The sequence below is a fragment of the Anser cygnoides genome, chromosome 3 (assembly GCF_040182565.1).
Source record: "Anser cygnoides isolate HZ-2024a breed goose chromosome 3, Taihu_goose_T2T_genome, whole genome shotgun sequence".
Taxonomy (NCBI): Eukaryota; Metazoa; Chordata; class Aves; order Anseriformes; family Anatidae; genus Anser; species Anser cygnoides.
In genome coordinates, this window is record NC_089875.1 from 13,748,932 (window position 1) to 13,773,016 (window position 24,085).

Genomic DNA, 24,085 nt, shown 5'->3' on the forward strand with positions numbered 1-24,085 from the left:
TCTCTCTTTCTTTCTCTCTCTCTCTTTCTCTCTTTCTCTCTCTCTCTCTTTCTCTTTCTCTCTTTCTCTTTTTCTTTCTCTCTTTCTCTTTCTCTCTTTCTTTTCTTTTTCTTTCTTTCTCTTTCTTTCTTTCTTTCTTTCTTTCTTTCTTTCTTTCTTTCTTTCTTTCTTTCTTTCTTTCTTTCTTTTTCTTTCTTTCAAGCCTGGCTCCTGCTAGCTATTCATATAACCCAGCAAGTCACAAAAACCATCAGGAAACCTGACAGAGGTGAAGGTGCAGCTGACCTGCATGGCACCTGTTCTGAAGGGGAATGTATGTGGCATTGCTGGTGGATATGATTTGAGGCTGAAATATAGTGGCACCTCCCTGGTCAGCATGGGGACTGCTGGGGACCCTCTCTGCCCTGAACAAGTAGTATGTGCCAGCCCCATGTCTGCTGAAAGCAGAGCTTTTGTCCCAGAAATGAGAAAGCCAGAACAATGCTGCTACCAATTTGTTACAAAGGCTTTAATAAGGGGTCGTTGTAGGGCAACTAATTATCTTAAGTAGCTTTAAAACTGCTTCTTGCTCGGCCACCAATAGGGCACAGGATTAGCTGTTGCCATTAATTTTTAGTTAATTTCCTGGGGAAAAGAAAAAAAATCTTGGAAAACTAAGTGAGCCGTGTCTTTTTGGGAAGGCTTGCAGTTAGTTTAGAAATGTTTTTATTTTATGTGATGAAAGAGGAAATTGTTTTTATTATTCCTATGAGAAGCTATTATCCAGTGCAGAGCCATGAAACTTTATTTGAGTGTAACCTGATTTCGCCTGGATTGATTGCATCTTACGGCATTACCTGCTTGTGCCGTGATTCTCAGCTATTTCCAGATCCTAGTGCCAGCATAAGAAAGGCTAAAATTACTGCTCTGGCCAGGCATTTTACTTCAAGCAGAGGCTATTTTATCTTCTGATAAAAATGATGCAGTGTCGCTTGCTTCTGGAGACTGAATTTTCTATGAGATTGAATGAAGCTGCGGCTGCGGTGTGGCAGGCAGGTGTGCTGAAAATATTCCTAGGGGCTGGCGATGCTCATCATTCCCTGCCTGGGTCCTCCAGGGGGGGCCTCGTGAGTGAGACAGGGTCCCCCCGAAACAAAAGAGAAAAGAAAAACAGAGCAAAAAGCTGCAAGGGGCCAAGCTTCGAAGGAGGGAGGGCAAAACGGCCGGGAGCCAGAGCGCGAGGAGAAAGGAGTGTGAGAGTAGGGAGACACAGAGAAAAGCGGACGGCAGCGTCTCGAGAGCTGGTCTGGTGTTACTCTCACACCTTTCACTCCTCGTCGTAGCCACACCGGGTCCCCAAGCACAAGGAAGAAACTGCACTCTTTCTCATACTCCTCACGGTCAAGTATTCTAAGGGTAATGAATTTCCTGTGGGAACACAAGACAAAGGCAAACACATGATTGGCATCGCACGCGCATGCAGTTCACGTCCGACGTGGTGCCGAGATGGTCGGGGAGGGAGGGAAGCGGCTGCACATCACCCTGTGGCGGACGGGGAAGGGCAGGAGCATCCCCACCGGCAGGCCTGGGGGCTTCGGGGGGCCCCTGCTCCTGCCCTTTCCTGCAGGCGCTTGGGATGTGAGCTCGGTGTTGCAGGTGCCAGGCATGAGTGAGCCAGACAGGGACACACAGGCTGGGCTCAGCCCCGGAGCACGTCCCCCACCTTTCTTCTCACTCATCTCCACCAGCCGGGGCTCCCCGATCTCTAGGTAGAAGGTCTTGTTTTTCTCATACTCCTCATCATCTATCACCTTGATTGATATCGTTTTGCTGGAACAGAGAAGAAGAAATAGAGATTCAAGAGTAAGGGGGGAAGAGGGAGGAGGGAGACAGGGAGAGGAGGAGGAGGGTGGAAATGCCAGGAGAAGGTGGCTGCGGAGAGAAAACAGTGGGTTTGGTAGCACAGCCGGAGGGGCAGCACAGCCGAAAGCAAAGGGCAGGAGCCGAGAGGCCGAGAGAACGAGCACGGACCGTGGGGTCAGGGTGCCTCCCAAAACCCAGGGTGCAACGCAGCCCCTCAACGACTTGCTCCCACTTAAACCAGCCCCTGCAGGGGGCTCTGCCTCATCCCGACACCACACATCCACGCACAACACGACCGTCGGCTGCTCCCTTTGGGCTTCGCAGGCTCCGACTGGCAAGGGATGCTGTGGTCCCATCCCCGGCTCCTCTGCGTGCTGCGTGGCAGAGCCCCTCTGTGCACCGACAAGTATTTGGCAGCAGAGACGACATTTTACTCTCATTCGGAGCAAACGCCGCCAAGCACTCGGAGGAACAGCCAGGATGATTTCTTGTGCCGTTCGCTATGAGTCAGAAGTGTATTAAGTTTGCCCTTCATGCTTATAATGAAACCGTTTACTCAAGAGCGAGCGATGGCTGTGAAGAGTGTAACAATACAGCACAGCTCGGTGTAATTGTATTGTATAATGAATATCTGTAATAATTTCTTCTGTTGGTAATTATTGCTGCAACGGTTTTGTACGTAGGAAAAATGGGTACAGAGCACGCAGCCGATCTTGCTTTGCATTGACGAGTTAAGTGAAATTATTGTGTATTAAAAAACTAATGAAGGATGCAAAAATGCTCACAGCCAAGCTATCAGAGGACCCAACAGTATTAACAGAATGGCACGATTTCAAAAATATTACTAACCAAATCAATAATTTTCCTGACAAATCCCATTAAATTGTATCCTGCACATCCCCTCCACGTATGAAAAAAAAGCCCTTCTCAGGAAAATTAATTTAAAAAGCTGCGTTCAGCAATACTGAGGGCAGCAGAGGAATCAAGACGTAAACTGCCTATGGGAGTGCTCTGGCTTCCTGTGTGCGGCATTTCTAAGCTCCGCACAATAATCCTCTCTTACAACAAGAACCCTGGGTGCCCATAAAATAAAAAAGCAGCTCCTGATGCTTAGACTCAACACAAACAGGACCAGAACAATGGGGCCTCAGGACTGAAAGAGCCACTGCCAGCAGGTGCTGCTGCAATGCAGCTTTCCAGGTGGTCTTCCCAGGGTGCGAGCGAGTGCTCTGTGTTGGCTAGACATGAGCACTGCTGTTTTTTGCTGTAACAAGGCTGCTGGGACAAAGGGTGGGAGGAAAAAACAGCAAGTCTGCTCCCCAGATGAATTTCCAATCAGCGAAAATTGCTGAGGCAAATGTGTCCCTGGGATGATGCTGCAATCCCAGAGGAAAGGATTTCCTTCTGATGGTGTTGGAGACCACATCTGTCTGAGAAACAAGCACGTGGAAATAACACAGCTTATTCTTAGAGCACGCCTGATCTCCACTGCACTGCCTTTTGCCTGCTGGGTCCTGCAGAGCACCCTGAATCCCCCACCACCGCACAGCAAGACTTTCTCAACAACCAGCTTAGGTCTGGGGTCCTTAGCAGGAGACGAACTATTGCCTTACCCAGCTTTGTGCTCTAATTTAGTTGTATGGGGCAATTGCTCTGAGCAGCAATGCGTTCTTGCTGGTAAAAGAAAGCGCTGGCATCAGCCCAGCTGGTGCCACAATGTGTCAGGGACATTCAGTGCGTGGACTCTCCTCCTGCCTGTGTCCAGGCAGGGTGGATGAAATACTGGGGGAATGTGCTTGGTGACTCCACTCAGCGCTGCCAACCACCCATGGGAACCACCTGGCTCCAGGCGCCCCCCCCCCCCCCCGTGCTCACACTGACAAAAAGTTGGGCAAAGTGTTTCCAAGGAAAAACCAGCCAACTGTCTGCATTTCTGTACCAGAAACTGCTCGTCCCCGAGTCCGTAGCCAAGGCAATCGCTGAGGGAATGAGTTTCAGCTCATTTCCATGTACCAGCAATCAAAGAATAAAACAACTCTTGCAGAATTGCAGCTCCAGCTCTTTTCCTCTCGCCGACACCCAGCAGCAAGGGAAAGAAGGGGCTCTTCCTGAACATGGCGTACAAATTCCTGCCCTTGCTCCAAGCCCCACAATCTTCAATGGGGTTATAGTTTTCATTTCGAACTATGCCATTTCACTCAGAGTGTAAAGATCTTTCTGCAGAGCATCCTCACACAACCTTTGGCTTCTAAAACCTATGGAGAAATCCCTTCGGTGAGTGATGCTCCAAGGATGGCACAGTGAGGGAACAGCCACTGTGCCTGAGGGGACCCAAGGGGCACCAGGCACAGTCTCCTCTGACCACTGCCAAGAGCACCTGCCTGTAGGAGGATGTGCGAGCAGGACAGGCATACAGACAATATTTCTAACCAACTCTCTCCCAGCCCCCAGATATCTGCGTCTCAGGGTTTCCAGCCAGCCCAGGTTTCTATGTATTTAGCCATGCTCTGCAGGTTTCTCGCATTTCACTCTGAGCTTGGGTAAACTTCTGGCATTTGCAGTATCCCAGGTGCCAGGGAGAGCAACGTGCTTGCTAACGACCAGCTCGGTGTCACGGGCAGCAAATAGCTGGTCTCGTGGGGTGATGTGTACCTGGTACAAGCATGCCTGCCCACCCACACTTTCTGGACACAACCCTGGGAAGGGCAAGAGACACCTCTGCCAGCCTTTGCTCTCTTGTGGGCTCAGGCAGCACCAGGAGTGACTGGTGACAACCTACCCAGACATTTTGTGAAAGATGGTTTTCATCGCTGCACAACGTCACCGTGCCCAGATCACGCAGGAGCTGGAGCTGAAATAACCAAGTACTGCATGCAGCTAGTGAAGGTGTGCCCAGTGGGCCACGAAAATGAACATCTCTAAACACACAAAAACATACTGCTACAGCAGTCAGTAAGTAGGTTGCCCATAGCATGCTCTTACTGCCGGGACAGACAGACACTTATTCCTAAATCAATGCAGGGAATAATGCTCTTATGCAGCTTGTCACCTAACCAACTTCCACTGATCACCCAGGAGAGCTAAGTGTGTAGCACAGAGGACTTTCAACTCCAGATTCATAATTACAATATCCAGTGCAGACAGCTGGGAGAGGAGTCATGTTGCCTAAGTCCTGTGATGTCCTAAATCCTGACCCCCCCCTACAACCAAGCACTTCCCATGCTGGTGGGTCAGCGACTGCAGCCAGAGAATAACCAGGAGGGATGCATGTTCTGGAGATGACATTTCAGAAGCACATGTGCTGGTGCTGCCCATTCCAGACTCCTGCAGAAAGCTGCCACATTGATTTCTCATACATCTGCTTGTCAGCCAGTCACTTAATTAGCCCCAGTTAAAGCCCACCATGAGAGATGACCATGGGGCTGGGGACACCAGAACTGGGCACCTCCAGAGCCAGTGGCCAAGGCCAAGTGAACCTAAGCCACAAGAAGGTGTTGGGAGTGAATCCCAGGGAATGGCTGGAGACAGCTGCCAAGAGCAAGCGGCTCTTTCTCCTCCCATCTCCACCTTCTCCAGGCTTGGCTCTTCATCTCCATACCTGTCCTCACCTCCTTTGGGAGCTCTTGTCTCCCCAGAGGCTGTGGGGACTCAAGGCCCTGTTCCTGCTGTTAGAGACGCAAAAAAAACACTAGCTGCTCCTGTGCCTGTCTCTGCAGCACGCAGCTCTTAAGACCCGGGCACCGGGGAGTGCTTTTATGCACTTAGCAGCTTCATTGCTCAAATTTCTGACAGCTACTCGAGGAGGGAAGTTGTCTTGTTGCTGGGAAGGAAAAGGAGGAGATGAGGTTTTTCTTAGACCAGTTGACAAGAAAATTGCACCTGATAGCAAGGAGGTGACAGTGGTGGGAGCCCTCATCCCGGCTGCAGGTGATGTGCGCCTGGCAGGGGGATGCGCGGGAGGGCAACGCGATGCCTGCCCTTCCAGCACAGGGTCGCTCCCTCCTCGGGGACAGAAAATGCACAAACATAGGCCAGATTGTGCAAACGACCTTGTCACGCACCGTTTTATGTGTTAAACAATGGGTTCTGAGAGAGGAGAGGGTTCATTAAGATTTCTGCTTCTCCCTCACGCTCTCTGGAGGTCTTTACCAGCCAAGGGTATGGGGACGGCAGCTGTAGCAGGCAATGGGCCTGTGTGGAAAGACACAATGGTCAGGGGGCTCAATCTTGGCTCCACTCATGCCAACAGGCTGGAGACGTCCCCTCTGGGGGGTCTCATTTCCCTGCCAGCTCCCAGCCAGCGGTTCAGGCTGTATGAAGTCCATAAAATGTCTTCTGGGTGATCCTGCGACTCAGAGAGATCAGGTTCAGCCTCTCCTCCAGATGCATAACCGTTAAAATCCAATAAAAGACAGGGGGAGCCATCCCAACACCCCCAAGCACAAGCAGAAGGGAAGACCAAACCTCCACCACCAGCAAAGGCTCAGAAACATGACGTGCTGTGGGCATGCGGAGGCTCAGCAGCTTGGTGTCCCAGCAGCATGGTGGCCCTCACCTCCCAAGGGACAGACCCTAGGGTTCTTGCAAAAACAAATGCTGGGAGGGGGTGGGTGAGATTCCCTGAGCCCTCTGCCCCCTGGCAACTCACAGAGCACACACATGGGGTATTTCAGCTCCTGCATGTCAAATGGGATTTTTATTTATTTATTTATTTTTTTCTGAAGCATTCTCAGTGGTTTTGAGTATGAGCTGGGGTATGATCAGAGCTGGAGGCAGGGGCTGTCCCTGCAGCTCCACTATTGGGAGTCAATGGACCAGCCCGATCCTTCTCCCTATGGCTGCCCCTGTCCAGGTGGTGCAAAAAGCACCTTGGAGTATCGATGATGCCATTGCTCTACTGCAGATGCTGGGGACAGACACTGAATGGCTGAGCTGTGGGAACCAGAAAGGGTTCCTGGCTTGGTACAGGCTTGACTATTGAATATAGGAGCTCCAGTGTGCAAAGTTTGCAGGTGGTTATCAGCGTGACATGTACTTCCTTGCGGTTGGTTAATTAATCCACCATAGAGAATAAATTGGAACTACTGACTCCATGGACTGAACATGATGGTCAAACGGAAATGGGAGCACGAGGAGAGACAGTGGTGTTGGCCATCCTTAACCCTGTGCTGATGGGGTCCCATGTTTGTAAGATGCCCCATGAGTCACCCATAAAGGACCGTTTGCAGATCCCAGGCTTGCTGACGTTAAATGTCTGTGCTTGATGAAAATTTTGCCTAAAGCATGCTGCCAACATGACATGGAGGGCAAAGGAAAACCTGCCTGAAGCTAAGCCTGACACACGCTTTTGGAAGGGTAAATGTAAGCAGATTTGATGCGGCAGCTCAGTTTGCTGGCCCAGCAGCCCATATCTGAATGGGGCTGCACAGCCCAGTGCCTGCCAAAACAGGGAGCACACCAGCCTGGGCAGTGCAAACTGGGAAGGGAGGGGAAATTGTCCTTCTCTCTCCACCACTGGAGCCAAAATTAACTTGGCTGCTTTTATTTTCTTGGTTGCCCTCTCCTTCTTTCTCAGAGAGATCAGTCTTGCTGAATCAATCTTTGTAAGAGCACAGGGCCATGCTGTCATCTCCGTGGCAGCATGAAACAACTGCTCCTCTGGCCTCAGGATGCATTAAGTTTAAATGACAACACACGGCTCAAATACATAACTTTGTCTTGCTTCAGAGCATCGCTACCAGGAGAGCCCTGGAAAAGCCTCGTCTATCCACCACGCTCCTCCTTGGCCTTGTGGAGAAGCAAGATGTGTGTGGTGGTTTGCAGAGGCAGCAGGACTGAGGGCTGTTGCTGCTCGAATAGCTGGGAGATGACAGGCACAGCTGATGCTCAGTGCCTCAGAAAAGACTTTTCAGGAGCAACAATCACCAGGTAAGATATTTCACATGCTAGACTGAATTCTGCTTGACGCTCTTCTTAGGAAGGCTGTGTTGGGCAGGATTTGTCAGACCAGAGATTCTGCTTTTCTGGGGAATCCCTGATGTTTGCTCTGATCTGCATGTGAATTTTGCACTCCGGCTAATACATGCCTTCACTCATCTGCCAACGTCACATTGCACAAGGGGCTGGCTGGCCAAAAATGCATGACATTCTCTCGAGGTGCCCCAAAACAGGACCTGAGCCCTTGGTCATACTTAAAGGTTTCCCCATGCCAGGACAGCTGAAGGTGTGACCGTCCCTTGGCTCTGGATACAGTAACACCAGGACAAACGAGTGTTTGCTGTTCTCTCCCAGTCCCATTGCCCTGCACATCCAGGTGTGGTGACCCACCACTTAAAGCTTACCGAGTGCCTGCTGAAGGCAGGATCATGGGGGGATCAAACAGGAGTCACTAAGTCTAGATCAGTGTCTGGATCTCCAAGGACAACATGCATAAACAGTGCAATGCAAGCAACGACTAGGAAGGAAAACACATTTGATGTGAATTTGATCAAAACCACCCCGGCAGCAATTGCTTAAGGCGCCTGGGAAAGCTGACAGAATAGAAATAACTCATCCCATGGCTTCACACAAAACTGCCGTTAGTCCCAGAAAATTCAGCCTGTGCTGCAAGCAAGGGGTTTAGTGCCCGGGACTCTTCCCAGCCTAAGACTCTTCCTGCATATAAACCATTGCAAATGCCATTACTAAGAAGCTGCAGAGTCTGGAGCCAAAATCCGGTATTTCTGCTCTTCCTCTGCCCATCTACTTGGTTGTTCTCATACACATCTTCCCCAAGGGAAAACAACTGGAAACTCATACAATTGCTTCCCACTTCTCCGTGCACCCAAATACGCACATGGCTTTTCTTCACAGACAGGTTCCCTTTTATGAGAATAATTGCTCCAACCTTTCCAATAAGTACGAGTTGCCCTTCTCTGTGTGCACCTGACATAGTTGCCATGACAATGCTCCTCAAACAGAACACATCACTCGTATTGAAACGGCTTTGGCACTTCCCAAAATGAATTTCAATAAGCAACTGCCAGCAGAGGGGACGTTTCTGCAGCCTTGTAAATTATTTAGCAAACTTTGCTGAGTTTAAGCTGAGTAGACAAAACAGAGGGCAGCATGTGAAACCTAGCAGTGTGGCTTCAGCATCAGGAATCAGGATTGAAGGAAGCCTGGGATACGTCTGCTGTGCCATGGCATCAGCTGCTCCCATGCCTCCAAAGGAAGGCATATTTCAATCTCTCCCAGCATGGGTTTCAGATCAAGGGAGGCTCTCCCTTGTTGTTTGGGAAGATGCTACAATAGGGGGTCTTGACTGCTCCCTGCCCTTCCCTCTATATGGGAAGTGTGCCAGGAGGACGCAGGGATGCTCAGTGACAGCAGAGGGCACGCTGCAGAAATTCGGAGGAAAAACATCCATACTGAATGTGCAAGCTGCCTTTCAGGAGCAGTGTCCAGCCTCATTTTACCTCCGCACTGAGTCAGAGAGATGCATCTGGTGGCCAGCCCCAAAAATCAGCCCCTTCTTTTCAAGATGGGAGGTTGAGACACTCCCCCAGAATCTTGGAATGGAGACTCAAATGTAGGATCAGAGCCTCCACAGAAAAAAAGCACTTCACCATCACTACTTTTATCGTCTTTTGTCTAGGGATCAAGTGACTGGCTTCGAGCCTTGGAAAGTCCCTGTAGCCGAAATGTTTTCTGCTGTGCTGCTCACACTGGCATGCTCTGCTGCTCTTGACAATGTTTCAAACTTAGCAAAACACATGTGCGTGTGCACACACATGCAAAACTGCAGTAAAAGTGCCGAGCAAAACAACATCTGCCTTGACCAGTTGTGTGTGCACGTGTGTGCAGATGTGATCTGTATCTGCAAATGCAGCACAGAGCACACACCCTGCCTCCTCTCCCTGCTGGGGCCCTGCAGATGCTAATAGGCTCCTAAGCTACGGAAGAGCCTTTTGATCTTTTATTAGCTTGTCACTAAGTGTCACATTGAACTTTTCTTAGGAGAAGTTGTAAGTAATCATCTGTCAAGGGATGTTCCAGCGCAATGCTCACATTTTAGCAATTTAAGTGGCTGGCTGCAGAGTGCCCCCCTGCTCCAGCCTCACTCGGGCAAGTCACCTGTGCTGGACCAGCACCAGGGTGCTACCTGGCTATAAAAAACATGAAGCATACGGGATGCTGCTGTTGTGCAGGCTCAAAGCATCAGGGATACTCATTTCTTAAGACCAGAACCCAGCCGGTGAGCTACACCCTGGTGCCGTGCAACGCCATCGCTTCGAGCAGAGGACACTCACGGTCTTCTTGGACTCGAGGTCGGGGGCATGTGGACAATTTCACTTACCACTCACTGACCGACACGCTGTTGATTTGCTGCCAGATAAATTAAATTGTGAAATACAGCCCTCTACACCAAAACTCTGGGTACAGAAACACTTTGAAAGAGACACCGGGGTCTCCTGAAATCCCCAAAGATACACAGGGTTAAAACCTGCGGTGGGAGCACAGATGCAAACATGTGTTTGCTAATGAGGACGTTTGTTCAGGAGAGCTTTCGTGCTTCCTCCCGGTGCTGAGATAGGCAGGAAACCAGCCCCGGGAGGAGGACGAAAAAATTCTGCTTCTCCCTCCTGTTACCAAGGAGATTGTTTAAACAAAGCTAAAATAAGAGGAACGGAGTGGCCGAGAGGAACGTGAGCGTGGGGAAGCACTTGAGTGCTCTGTGACAGCTTGCTGCTGCACGCTGCGACGGGCCTGACCTCGGCCAGCGGCTCTTGCTGGGGGGAAAAGTCCACATTTCAGCATGTGTGAAAGAGGCAAGGAACATCTAAAAATGGCGATACAGAAAAGTCCTTGCCCACAGAGGCCTCAGCTGTGTGTCAGGGCCGTTTAGAGCAATCGTGGCAGCAGGAGGCATCATTCGGTGCCATTAGCTGAGACCTGTTTGTTGAGGCCCTCGGAGGAGGCCTCACTGTGGGAGCAGGTTAAATCCAGCCGTATCTGGTGCTAAAAAGACTCCCCTTCATGGCCATCTCTCCACCTCCAGTCCCCATCTATATGCCCAGAGAGCTGACGGATGTATAAAATGCTGGATGTAAAACCCTACTGCAGAGCCCTGTGGAGGCACACGTGCTGGATTTGCTCCTGTGACAACCAAAGGCCCACCACGCTTTGTGCGAAGGCAGGGCTCCTCCAAGCCCCACATCGCACACCCCAGCTCCAGCTGGAAACTGCCGACATTACGTGGGAGCGGCGATTCCCACACAAACACCAGTGCCCAGGAGCTGGTTTCCATCCCGCTGTGATCCCCTGCCTCAGACATCAGGAAGGGAACAGTTCCCAGATGCTGTTTCTCCAGCTGATCCGTGTATCTTACACGTGCTCATCTGGATTACTGATGCCCTCAGGGCTTTGAATTAAAGGCGGAGCATGTCAAAGCGCCTGTCGCTAAACTTGCCCAGGACTTTCCACGGAAACTTTGCCAGGCTTTAGCTATTGAGATGGAAACTTTCCATGTGGGGTGGCCACTGCTGAGAGAGTTACAAGAAGCCCCCACCATCTGGCTTAGTGGTTCATCCGCCAAAGACTCGGTTTAGGGAAAAAGTATGCTGCTTTGCCCATGATTCTTATTTTTTTTTCCCCAAACACCATGCTGAGTAATTCTCTCTTCCTTATGCTTTGCTGCAGAGAATGAAACTTAGCAGAAGGATCTCTCCAGCGCTTAGGATGTGCCAATCCCATAAAAATTTGCTTAAATTAGACCAAGTTCTAAGACTCAAAAAACTTGCAAAATGCGTAGGCTCCTTCGAACTGGCAGCTCAAGGTCTTGGAAGATTTCATATGCTCTGGAAACACTCCATCCTCTCCCGGTGCCAACCTGACGTTGCAGACGCTGTGCCCTCAGCAGGGCTTTCCCTGTGCCTGGATGCTGCTGAGGAGCTCTGACCGTGACCAGCCCTCCTTTTCTAACTCTTTTTTTTTTTTTTTTTTTTTTGTCTGTCCTGATCCTAAGCTCAACTCTGTGAAAGCCAGGAGTAGGACCATGCTCCAACCTGCCCCTGGCAGAAGAGGGCTCATCATGCTGGGTGGTTGCAGGTGGAGTGGTGCTACAGAAGGAACCTGCTGCCTTTGGGAGGGCCCCAGGGAACACCTGGTCAATTTAAAAGAAGAAGACCTTGAGGCATTTAAGGCAGAAACATCCCTAAGGAGTGTCCTTGGGAGCATCTACCAAGCCTGGGCCAGCTGGGAACCACAGGGATGGTTTGGAAGCTGTTGGGTGGAAGGAGGGCAGGAGGGAGGCCAAGGGGGTGGCTGCCCAGAGTCCTCCCAGTGCAAAGCCTGGGACCAAGGCAAGGAGAAACAAAGCTATCACTAATTGCTTTTGGCACCAGAAGTGATGGTGTGCTGGTGATGGCACTTGCATTCACACCAATTCACACCACCTCATCTTGATACCTGCTTTTTGACTGAATATCAGGATCCCAGACTGACCGTGTACATGTTTATTTGTTACAGCTAGGTAGGGATCCTTTAACAGCCACACACACCTGCAGCTCTATTTTCTCAGTGGAGATCACCTTTATAAAGCTATTTAGGTGTTTAAGGTTAATTTAAGCCCTAACCACAATCATTGCAGCAGGGCCCAAGCACGGCTGGGGTTTCTGGCCACGTGCCTGCAGTCTCCAGCCCCAGCACGTATCAAAGAACACAATTTTTTTTTTTTTAAAGAATCCTTAGTAATCGTCCTTATTGTTTTCCAATTCATAGCTGCTGGAGAGCTTGGAGGATTATTTTGCACAGAGCTGTAAATGATGCCCCATGTTAATGATTGCTTTCACTGATCTTTGCAGGAAAATTCCAGGGTGAATTGTGAAGAAGAGATTTCCCATTTCTATGCCTCAAATAAACAGCTTCATGTCCAAAACCTAGCAGACAGGCTTCAGAAAAGCATGCTTCCAGGCTCCCAGAAAGCCTGAAAGCAGAAATGCCCAAGGTGTATTTATTCCAAGTGGACGACAACTGATGTGCAAGGGGCCTTGCCAGCACAGCCGAGAACAAACCCCATCTCCAGCCAGCCGGGTTATGTCCCTGGTACACATATGGTGCCCCACAAATAGCAGGGCCATGTATATTTAATAGGCACTTGCACACACACACACAGAGCCCAGAGGCACGCAGGCAAAGCTGCCGCAGCCTCGATGCTGGCTCGCATTGAGAGGGTGATGCCGCAAGCAGCGGAAACCTGTTTGCTGACGTGATGGAGCTATATCCACCATGAATTTTGTCCTTTATTAGGCCTCTGTTATTCACTCTGTTATTCATGAGCTCAGCCTCGTTTCCTCAAGCCAAGAGCTAATCGGGATGAGTAATTTGGGGAAGGCTTCTTTGTCACCGAGCGCTCGCGCCGGCTCCCTGACTGCTGTCTGCCGCTCTCTCAGATAGTGATTTTCTCTGGAGTAGAAGGAGAAGCTCAGTGGGGTTTTCCATAAGGAAAGGGGGATGCTCAAAGCTGGATGTGAGCACACCCCTTAGTTTAGGGCTTTGGCTGCTGATCCAGATGAGGTCCTAGCCCGAATTGCAGTGCCCATGCAGGCACAGCAGTGCCTGGCTGCTACAGCCCTGCCTGCCTTCAGACGATCTCAGGGGATACAGGATTTCCATCCCAGGGCTGTAACGAGTGTTAGGAAAATTAGCAATATCCAGGCAAATCAAGACCAGCTGCGAAACTCACTGGAGCCGTTGGGAAATATTTGACTGGCCCACAGGGCTTCCCTTTTTCTAGCATGTTGATAGCTACAGGAAACAGACACTTTTTAAAGTTTTCACAACTGGGTTTCAGGAGGACTCGTCAGCCTTATTAAATATAGTATTTCACTCTGCGAGCCCTTATTTATTTATTTGTCTTGGCCCTGCCGTCCCTGTGAAGCTGCCTGGAAGTGAGGAAACATGGCCTCACTGTGTTTCAGGCTGAAGCAGCGCTATGGATCTGCAAGCCAAAGAGGAACAGAAGCCAAGTTAAAAATATACATTCATATATATTTGCAATTATTCTTTGTGGCAAGGGTTTGGGAATTTGTTTTCTTGCTTTCATTGTGTTTATAGACCTTCTTTCCAGATCTGATACTCAGGGAAACATATTTTGCTGCTATATCGAGCAACCATGATGGCATTTTGATTTGCAGTGTGACAGGCTATTCCACAAACTGGGCTCCAGACAGTCCCTGGTAAACAAGAGGAACAAGGCTGGGAAGCGAGCTATGTGAAAGGCTTATTCGTGTTGTTTCTAGCTGTTTATTTAACAAAGATCTTTGCATGGGCTGGATTCCATGTATCGCTGCTGCAGCTCAAACTGATGCTGGGCAGCGTGTGCTTCCAGGCGGATTTTGCCCTCGCAGAGGGCACTCTCTCTGTGCTGTGGGGTTCAGCTGCATGCTCGCATCTCAGGCAGGTTCATCCTGTTGCTCCACACGAGCACGGAAAGAGCCTGAATGCCTCAGAAAAGAAAAGTCCCTGACTTCAGAGCTGACTGTGCACAGCAGAGCTTTGCACCGATTTGCATGTGATTTGCGTTTCATCCCTAATCGCTGCACAAATGTGCGGAAAATACCGTTTTAATAAGCTGACTGTGGGCCAGCCAAGCAACCTCACTCACAGTTTGGAGCCAGCCACAGCATCAGCAGTGGTGCAATGTTGCTGCTCAGATAGCCAGGGCAAGCCAGGCTGCCAGCCTGGGGCCACCAAGACACTGCGCCACCCACCCAGGCATGATGCTCCATGCTGTCCATGCATTTTTTTTTTACTTCAGGGATCACCAGCATCTTGAAGGTCACTCCTGCAAGCAGAGGCTGGAGGTACTGAGGAACAGGACTCATCCCATACCTGCCAAAACTGAGGGGCTTGCTCTCAGCAGCCCCCCTCTGTCACCAGAGATACAGACGCCTGGAGGGACACTGTTCAGGCTATCGGGAGGTCAGATGCTGTGAAGATTGAACTGTCACAGCTGGGACAGGCAGTTAAACAGCAGCTTCTCCTCCTGACCCATCATTTTACCCTGCCAGTGGGCTTTCTGTTACTTAACCACATGCAAATTCCACGTGCAGCTCTTTCTGCAGTAGGGTCATGCCTGGTGTCCAGTGTGGGCAAACCAAGCCATATCGATCAGCCGAGTAGCAAACCAGGACCTGCTCATGCCAGCTCTTGCAGAATGGCTGGTTTTCCTCCCCGAACCTCTCAAAACCTGTTTGATTCACCTTTTAAAGGTTAACTGTTGGGTCAAGACAGAGGATGAGAGGTTCTGACCCACTGAGGAAACTCCCGGGGAAGCCTGCTGCGTCTGAGCTTCTGTAGGACAGAAGTGGACATTCGTGATCCTGAGGCTGAGATATTCAGCAGAGAAATCCCAGCTCTGCTCGTGACCCACCGTGTGAGGTCTCAGGAGGATGAGTTAGGCCAACAATCTCAGTACAGCCTTTGAAGGAGGATACTGAAGTCATCCAGTCAAACTGGCCCAGTGCCTGGTGGCCGGTGTCACCCCAGTGGGCAACTGGCCAGTTCGGCAGCTCTGTAAATAATACAGCCTTTTTAATGAAAGTACGGAACTGGATTTGGATGCCTGGCCCTAACAAACCCAGATTAACCATAGGCTGAATCCACTCTGCTGCTAATTTTAGCTTCAAAAATTCGTATGACCATGGGCTGCCCGGCACCCTCTGCTTGCGAGCCCCTCCAGCGTGGTTTGACTCAGAAACCGGTTCGACACAAGTGGCCCCATATCTGTTACTCCAATATGCCCATGGTGCTGGTCTTTTACCCTTTCCACATCATGCCTGCTTTGCGATGAATTTTGATCCATAGGGGGGCCTCCAAGCACTGGAGCACAGGATCTCCAGGAGCTGCCTCTCAGCAGCTGAGGGCTCCTTCCCAGCAAAACCAGCTTCAAGCACACAAATCCCTCCAAATACTTGAGATCAGGATGTTTGATCCAAATTTAGGAAGAATTTCTTCACAGAGAGGGTGGTCAAGCATTGGAAGGGGCTGCCTAGGTTAGTGGTGGAATCCCCATCCCAGACATGCAGATGTGGCACCGAGGGACATGGCTTAGTGATGGGACTCGGTAGGTCATGTTGATAGTTGGACTCGATGATCTTGAAGGTTGTTTCCAGCCTGGATCATTCTGTGATTCTGTGATTCTCTAAAAATCACTCAGGCTGAGAGGGGAAGGGGGCCAAGTTGGGAGGTGTCAGAAACGGCTCAGCCACGTTGGATGTGACTGAGCAGCAGCGCTGGTAGGTGCTGGCTGAAACATCCCAGCCAGACGGTGGCACAGGGAGGGTTGCTTGTGCGTCAGGATGTCCAGATCTGCTGGAAAACTTGTGTCCCGCTGGGTCAAAGCCAAGCAGATATGGCCCCGTCTGCCTTTCTCTCGACACCTCCAGGGCAGCAGTGCCACATACCTCTTCCCAGATAGGCAAGGTATGAAGAAGGCAGAACCTGGCTGATACGGAGGTGTGAAAACCAGCACTGAGCTCATGTTTCGAAACGGAGATCCTTCAGGACTCCTTATCTCTCCTGCTCCGTGACAGCAGCCAGGCGAGGCTCTGGAAAATATGTCACGGTTTTTTCCCCCCAGTTATGGTCCTCTGAGGAAGATGGAGTCTTTAAACACAGAGGTGGTTATTAGTGCTCTGGCTCTATTGTTTCCCAGATCTCTGGCCATCAGAAGAGGACGATTAAGTTTTGATCTGGAAGTCAATTTTTTTCTTTTTTGTAGAAAAGGAACCACACTCAACTCCCCCACCTCAAATCCCTTGAACGTGAGCTAGAAATCCTGCCAGACAAAGAGCTGCTCCTTTCTAACCACTGGATTTTATAAGAAGAAGGAGAAACATTATTCTGCAATTCAGTGGGGATTTCTTTTTTATCTTTTCAGTCAGAAGGTGAGAGATGAACATTTATTAAAGGTCAATATTTCCCGGAACCCAGATGCGGCCTGGTTGTGCAGATGCGAGCGTTAAGCCTTATCTCCATCGCGGTTTCCAGGAAGCTGCCTGCTTTAACTCGCTGAAGAGCCATAGCACTCAGCCCACATCTCACGTGTGGACACGGCTGGCCTCGCCTTGCTGAGAACTGTGGTCACCAGCGAGGCTCAGCTCCGTCCCCGGCTCAGCCCACCAGTGCTGGCATCGCCTGCCACCAGATACAGGGTGGGATTGGTAGCCTAAATCAAGATGTCCTTATCTCCCCGTTTAAACACACGCCGGTCCAAGAGCCCAGCAGATCACAAAGCTATTTGGCCTACTGGCCCAAACCATGAAATCCAAATGCCTTTCCCCACGACGAGGGCGAACTGTGGGACTCCCATTGGTGTCACACCGCTCGTCGCAGTTTTTCCAGGCAGACGGGGTTCAGCTCCATCACCTAACTGCAGAAAGACTCGGCAACTCCATCCATGGCATGACACCTTCAGAAAGACGTGGGTGACCTTGAGGTGCCCTGGAGGACGTTTATGCTACAAACTGCTTCTGCCATGCTGGGATAATTCATGGAGTGAGTTTTCACCAGATCTCATATTCTCACCATATATTTTCCTCATATTTTTAATGTTTTTTGCAGTGAGGGAAGCCTCTTCTCCACTTACATCCGCTGTCAGCAGCCCTGTCAGCAAAACTGGCTGGAAGCTGGGTGCCGGGAGGTTTGGCACAGCGAAACCTGGGGCTCAGGGAGGGATTATCATGCGCCTGTTGCATGTGGGACTTGATGTCCATCTAAGTTAATGCCTGCTTAATCGCTTATAAGCTACTCCGTTCTGAAAGAGTAATAACAACAATCGAAAACCCTCTTTAGTCTCTTTGCTTTGTTTTCCTGTTTGTAAATCCTAAGGCCTTCAACCAAATACTGTCACTGCTGCGCGAACTTAACCGTTAACCCACAAAGAGCTGCCAGTGATTAAGCCTCTGAAAATAGATTTTATCCTTCCCTCCACTCTCCTTTGCTGATCGACACACAAAAACGCTTAGTGATTGTTACTTGGCAACCATGGCAAAAATGTACTGAGCCACAAGTGGCTACAAAGGATGAAATCACTGTCATGAAATTTCCAAAATAAGTACCGTAACACCAGGACTCTTATTTCTAAGAGGAACAAATACCTCTCTTCCTTCCTTACATATTTTTTAATGAACATACAGATTTCTTTTCCTTTTTTTTTTTTTTTAATTTATTTTTATTTTAAATTAGCAGTGCACAATTTTCCTTCTTGCTTTTTTTGTGAAGCAGGGGCTTCATTCAGATGGTATTTCTCCACTAACACATACGTTTCTACACCTATCTGGGCCGATGGGGTTTGGGAAAGTGCATACACACTCTCTTGAAGTCTGGTCACAAATGCACTGTTGTAAAGGGTTTAGGTGGGCAGGGTCCATGCCCTCCTCAAACCCAACCCCAAAGCTAGCTCAGGGTGCTCATGTATGTCCCCATATAGTTGTGTGTGCATGCACATCATCTAGGACATTTCTGAGACTCTCAGAAGCAAGCCCAGACAATATACTATAAGGTTAATCCATCTGAGACTGCTTTAAAACAGATATCACCAGTGAGAACAAAAGCTGGGATGGATACCAGTTATTGATTCATCAACTGCCTGGGCCTACAGTTGTCAAATGTCCAACTCGTGTCTCCCTAAATCCATCCTTTTTCCTATGGCTCAGCTCCTATACTTAATGCCAAGGGACCCCAGGGACTACAAAAGGAAAAAAAGGGGGAAAAAAAAAAAAGGAAGAAAAAAAAAGAACGGAGATGCAACTTGTGGGAGACACTTTTCTAGGTAATAAATATCTAAGCTTTAATCTTGAATAAAATATTTCACCACAAGAAAATGTTTGTGTCACAGCTCTCATACGGAAAATGCTGTGCCTTCACATCTGATTGAAAGCAGTCTTTGGTCACCTTTGATTAATAAATGCTTCTCTGTTGGTCTCTCAATAAAAATGGGGAGGAATTAATGTTTTTATGTTTTGCTCAGAGACATAAAGTTCAAAATGTTCAGAGGCTGGCCAGCTTCTGGACAGACTGAACTCTGCACAATCGGAGAGATCTAAAAGCAATGTACACCAGGCTTAATTTTTCAAACAGGAGTCTCTTGGAGTTGTCTAACTTCTCACCAGGGAAATATTTAATTCCAGAGATTAAACACTCTGTCTGGAGACTCAGAGGCAAAATGTAATGCTGATTAGCATTTGTCTCAAAGCCTAATTATTCACACTGTTCCCCGTTTAGGGAACATACTTCTTTCAAGATTGCGCATAAATTTGTGCCCACAGATGTCTTTTCTCCTCTGATCGATACCCATTAGTTGCAGCTTTCCCTAGATCTCAGCATCCTTTGCTCTGCAGGCCAGTGCTATGTGGGACCAGCCAGGTGAAATCAGCCTCACACCAGTTTTCAATACACCCGAGCCCCAAAGCTCCTGCATGCCACGCTGGTGCTTCAGGCGAGGACGAGGAGCACGAGGAGGTACATGCCTGTCTCTCTCCCTTCTGCTTCCCCTCGCATGCAAAGGAATGTGCTCCCTAGCTCAGAGGGAGATGCTTTCACCTGCAAAGCGGCGCGAAGCGACACCAGGGAAGTGGGAGATCCATGCACACTGGGCAAATTTTTAAGTAACCTGCCTGGACCAGCAAGAGAAAACTGGCATTAAAAAAAAAAAAAAGCCCTATAAAACTACACACAACGTTTTGCATCTGTTTCCTGAAGCTTGTATTCAGCTGGGCTCTGAACTCCCCCAGGAAATATTCCTGATGCCTGTGAGCACTTTAGGAACGGCTTTGGCCACTGGCTTTTTAACTGGCGAGAGCTGCCGAACTGCATCACATCTCCCATACTTAACAGCTGATTTTTCACAAGTGCACATTTAAAAGGCTCTTTCAAAAAATCCCATGGCCGGCTAAATTGCATCTGCTTTCTAAATGCATGGTGCAGACATGCAGAGCTGTGGGCGACTAATAGGTATTTAAGCTAGCTATTATTTTCTTCTGCAAACAGTGGCAAACCACAAACGCTAGTCACACGGGATTTCATTAGCTCACGTGCAGAAGACTTAGCACTATAGACGGCTGATGCACGGGGAGAAATTCCAACTCTGCATCTCCAACACATGAGCCCTAAATAGGCTGCTCTGGAGAATGCCAGCCCAAACCCATCTCTGTGGGGTCAGTTGGCTTGTTGGAAGATCCCAGCACGAGCGAGCTGTGGGTATTTGAATGCTTTGGTTGCCAAAGTGGTGCTCAGCAGCAGGGTACCGGGGTGGGAGGCGGTGGGACCATGCAGAGACGCGTTGCCTTCCCCATCCTCCTGACCCTGCAGCCTTCTCACGTGCTCAAGCAAGCACCCTTACAACATCACACCGTGCTCTCGGTGGTGTGATGGCAGCTGTGCTGCACAGAGAAGCTGCATGCATAGGGAGCTATGCTTGCATCAGGCTCTGGCTTAGTAATTCATCCTCTGATTTTGGACAACATCCTACAAGAAGTGATGAATCGCCCCGCGCTCCACGGGTGTTCACATGTGAGCACCAGACAAAAGGATGCCTTGCCTCCATGCCTCTGAAACCTCTCGGAGATAAAGAAGTAAAGGCGGGAGACCTCAGGAAAGCAGCAGGAGCTCTCGGAGGAGCCAAGGGACGGATTAGTTTGCATAATTCATTCCCGCACTTCAAGGGGAGGCTCAGGAGCCAAGGTCTCCTCTTGCTGAAGTTGCTCTCCGCCGTCAGTGTGCAGCGGAGACGCGATCAATCATGGCTGCTGCAGCTCCCCGGTGACATTTCTAAGTGCTCCTCTGAGCGGAGATGAATTAGAGACGGTCGCAGCGCAACCGGGGGGTGCCCAGGTCTCCCTCCTGGGCTCCATCCTTGCTCTCCTCCAGACTACGCTTCCCAAGACAGATGGGATCAAGGCGATACGGCTTGTACACAGCGGCACCGATCCTGCTAACAAGCTATTAACAAGAGGTGCTTTCGGACTGTACCACTTTTAACAGGAGACTGACAACTGCAGAGTAAATCACCTAAAGCAGATAAAACCCAAGTGTTCCTCCGTATGCACAAAGTCATGGGGCAGCGCTCCGAAGGCAAGCCAGATGCTGGAAAATGCAGCCCTGTGGTGTGACCCAGGACACACTGCCTCTACCTTCACCTTTGCCTGACTCAGTTTCCCCTGTCTGTACAACAGCATGATATGAAAGGCTTTGTGAAGTGCCTAGGGACCTCTGGGCTATATAAGACCACAGATATTGCTTTGAATTTCTGAGCTACTGCACATTTACACTGATGGCTTCCTCGGGATGAGTACAGGAGGCAGACAGCAGTATGGCCAGTTGGGATTTGGCCCTCAGAGCCTAAACGTGCCCTGAATTTCCTGTGTGCCCAATTCCTCCCTGTCGGTAGCAGCTGCCCTCCGTCAGCAAGGAGAAATCCTCCGCCAGGCTTGTCTCCATGCACAGCGAGCTCCCGGGGGCTGCAGCCTCTCCTTGCCCCCTGCTCGTCCAACCGTCTCCATCTCGAGAAGAAAGCCTCCAGCTGCACAGCCTTCCCTCTCAGCTCTCCTCGGAGCCTCAGCTCCTACAACAAAGGGCCTGGAGAGCTGCCTGTGTCCTTTGCTCCTGCCGAGGGCAAGGACTGCTCCCTCCTGGAAGCGCCTGCTCATGGCAGTACTTCTCCGGGGGGGCCACACTCCCCAGTGCCAGGCACAGCTCCTAGCTGCAGCTACTTAGCTACTTTTTTTTTTTATTTTTTCTAAACTGGATTGCTATTTTTGTCTTCTGCAGATCTCAGGACCTTCCGCTCAGCCCAAGGAGCCGTCAGTCTGCTGGGCAGCTGTTGGCACATCTGGGAAGGACGGACGGAGCCCGTGGGCTTGAGCAGCCCTGGGATGGCACAGCTTGGATGTGGTGCCCTCCGTCACCCACTGCATCCACTCCCCCAGCAGCTTGAGGGGACCTTTATTTGTCACCAGCATTACCAGGGCCACAAACCTGGCACACGGCCGCGGCACGGAGAACTAAAAATACACCACTCTCAGCACGGCCCTGGGAAAGAGCGGGATTCCCATGGCACAGCCAAAAAAGCAGGGAGCACAGCGGCACCAGGGCTGCCACGCAAACCTGCCTTCACCCTGGGGCTGGGGGCATGCAGACAGGGGGCCTATAGGAGTGTGTTCTATAGGACCAGGGAGGTACAACGTGTTTGAGATGGGGAGCAAACTGGGGAGAGGGAAGCCTTGGGGATGTCTTCCAGGAAGAACAGACAGCTCGGCTCTCAGCTCGGATCAAGGGGCGAGTCATTGCTGAGCCACAGAGTGAGCCACTGAGCAAGGAAGAGAAAGGGATGACATCTATCAAATAGATGGTGATGATGCTGCTAACTGGGGCAAAGGACTCGAGTTGGTCTCTCCAGAGGAAGCAGGGGCAGGGGTCACAGGCGGTGGCATTTTGGAGAATGCACACTCATTGCCCAGCCGTTGGGTAGGCATGAGGGCGTCTGCACTGGCCAAGCCTTACTTTGTTCAGAGGCAATGTTCTTGCCAATCTGAGCAATGCAGGATGATGTAAGTGTATCATCCATTATTGCTATTTTCATTTTTGACACATGGAAAAATTAATTTTCTTTTAAAAAGTGATGTATGAAGAACCCAGATTTGCCTGAATAATATATGAACCTCTAATCTGGCTGTTACCCTTTGTCTGAAGCATTAACACTAGCAAAAGGCAATTTAGGATGATTGCTTTTAAGTTGTAAAGCCAATGTTCAATTAGAGCATGAAATGAAAGACTTATCACTAGTACTGGCACAAAGATTTATTCTCAAAGTATTTCCTTTCAGCCATAAAGATGCTGGTTTTGTTGAAAGTGACACGTTTAGAACAAGACACTCTTGTCTAATGTTACTATGAAAAATGGTTTGGAATCAAACATTTTTTCTATTTAGGATAATGAGAGCGTTTTGTTAAAAATTTCAACATTGCACTTTGAATTTCACCTACTGAGTTCAGTCTGAGCAGAATCCCATTGCCATGGTGGGTGTGCAGGCTGGAGGGGATATTGTTCACCTTCTGCTAGGGCGGAAGTGGTGGGAGCTGCGCTGATACCATGAGTGCTTTAATGACCAAACAGAGCCCCCAGCAAACTGCCAGGTGTTTTACAATGGCAATTCCCATTTTGTTTGCTCCTTTGGACGGCCAGTATACCAGGCTTTCTAGTGAGCTCTCAGAGGTGTCATGGGGAGGGAAGATGCAGCAACTTCAGCAGGAAAAACCACATGCAACACGTGGGGCTCCATTGGGGAAATGAAAGAGAAAGCATTGACAAACTGCCTGCTGGTATGTCGGGTTGTTACATATCACACAGGGCTCTAGAAGTGATTACTTTGTCCTGGATATTGCTCATTTTCTGTCCTGCCAGCCCCCTGGGCCCCTGCATCCATTCAGTCCCATGCTGCCCAAACGAAAGCACCGCATGGTCGAGACACTGGACACAGACTTGGGGGCTTGCCCTGGGCTATGCATAGAGAGTGACTGCTGCTGAAATAACAACAACAAAAAAAGAGCATTTTGGTGCTTGCTGTGCCTAGAAATAGCTGGAGCGCGGCAATGTGGACGAGAAAGCCCCAAGCGACATGTTGGGGGGCAGTGGTGATCCGCCTGGTCCCCAGGAAGCTCGCCAGTACGCCTTGTTCCCACTCAGCACTATTAATTTGGCTGAGCAGCCAGAAGTGGTGAGCCGTCTGCGCAGAGCCCTGCGCTGAATAATAAGCCCCGATGTCGAGACGCGAGGCATGGCCAGGGTGAAGCGGCCAGGGCGCTCTGCCAGCTGCCCCTCACTGCCCCGCCGTGCCGTGCCAGGGGTCTGGCACTGCCATGCTCCTCTCTCCTCCAAAACACATCGCTGTCTGCTGGTTTCTTCCATGGAAACAACATGCATGCGAGCGATAACCCACAGGTCAGCTCTCTGCCAGTGTAAAATGTCCAAATTCATCATGCTCAGTGGACAGGCACTGATTTTACACAAGGCAAGGGCCTAGGCCTGAATCACTACCAGGATCCTTTCCTTTTGGAAGTGAAGTTGGTCTGCTGTGCTTGGGTTGGCAGCGGTTTAGCTTAACGCTATCATACCACTAGGATTTGGAAAGAGGAGGTGAAGCAAGCCAAGCGGGTATCTGCAATCAATCTGTGCCTGGAATGGACTGAAAATGAGCAACACA

At 49.9% G+C, this 24,085-nt stretch overlaps 1 protein-coding gene across 5 annotated transcripts in view; it reads right to left on the reverse strand.

The window, feature by feature from the left end:
* The window catches only part of SLC8A1 (solute carrier family 8 member A1), a 106,659-nt gene that overhangs the window by 16,282 nt on the left and 66,292 nt on the right, over positions 1–24,085 (reverse strand). For 3 of the 5 annotated variants that reach the window (XM_066995477.1, XM_048048338.2, XM_066995476.1), the window contains exon 3: positions 1,703–1,809. In XM_066995477.1, coding sequence (XP_066851578.1) covers positions 1,703–1,809 — 107 coding nt within the window. Of the gene's footprint in view, positions 1–1,303; positions 1,408–1,702; positions 1,810–24,085 lie in introns of all 5 variants that reach the window. The other 2 variants (XM_013196171.3, XM_013196170.3) reach the window with 1 other exon arrangement.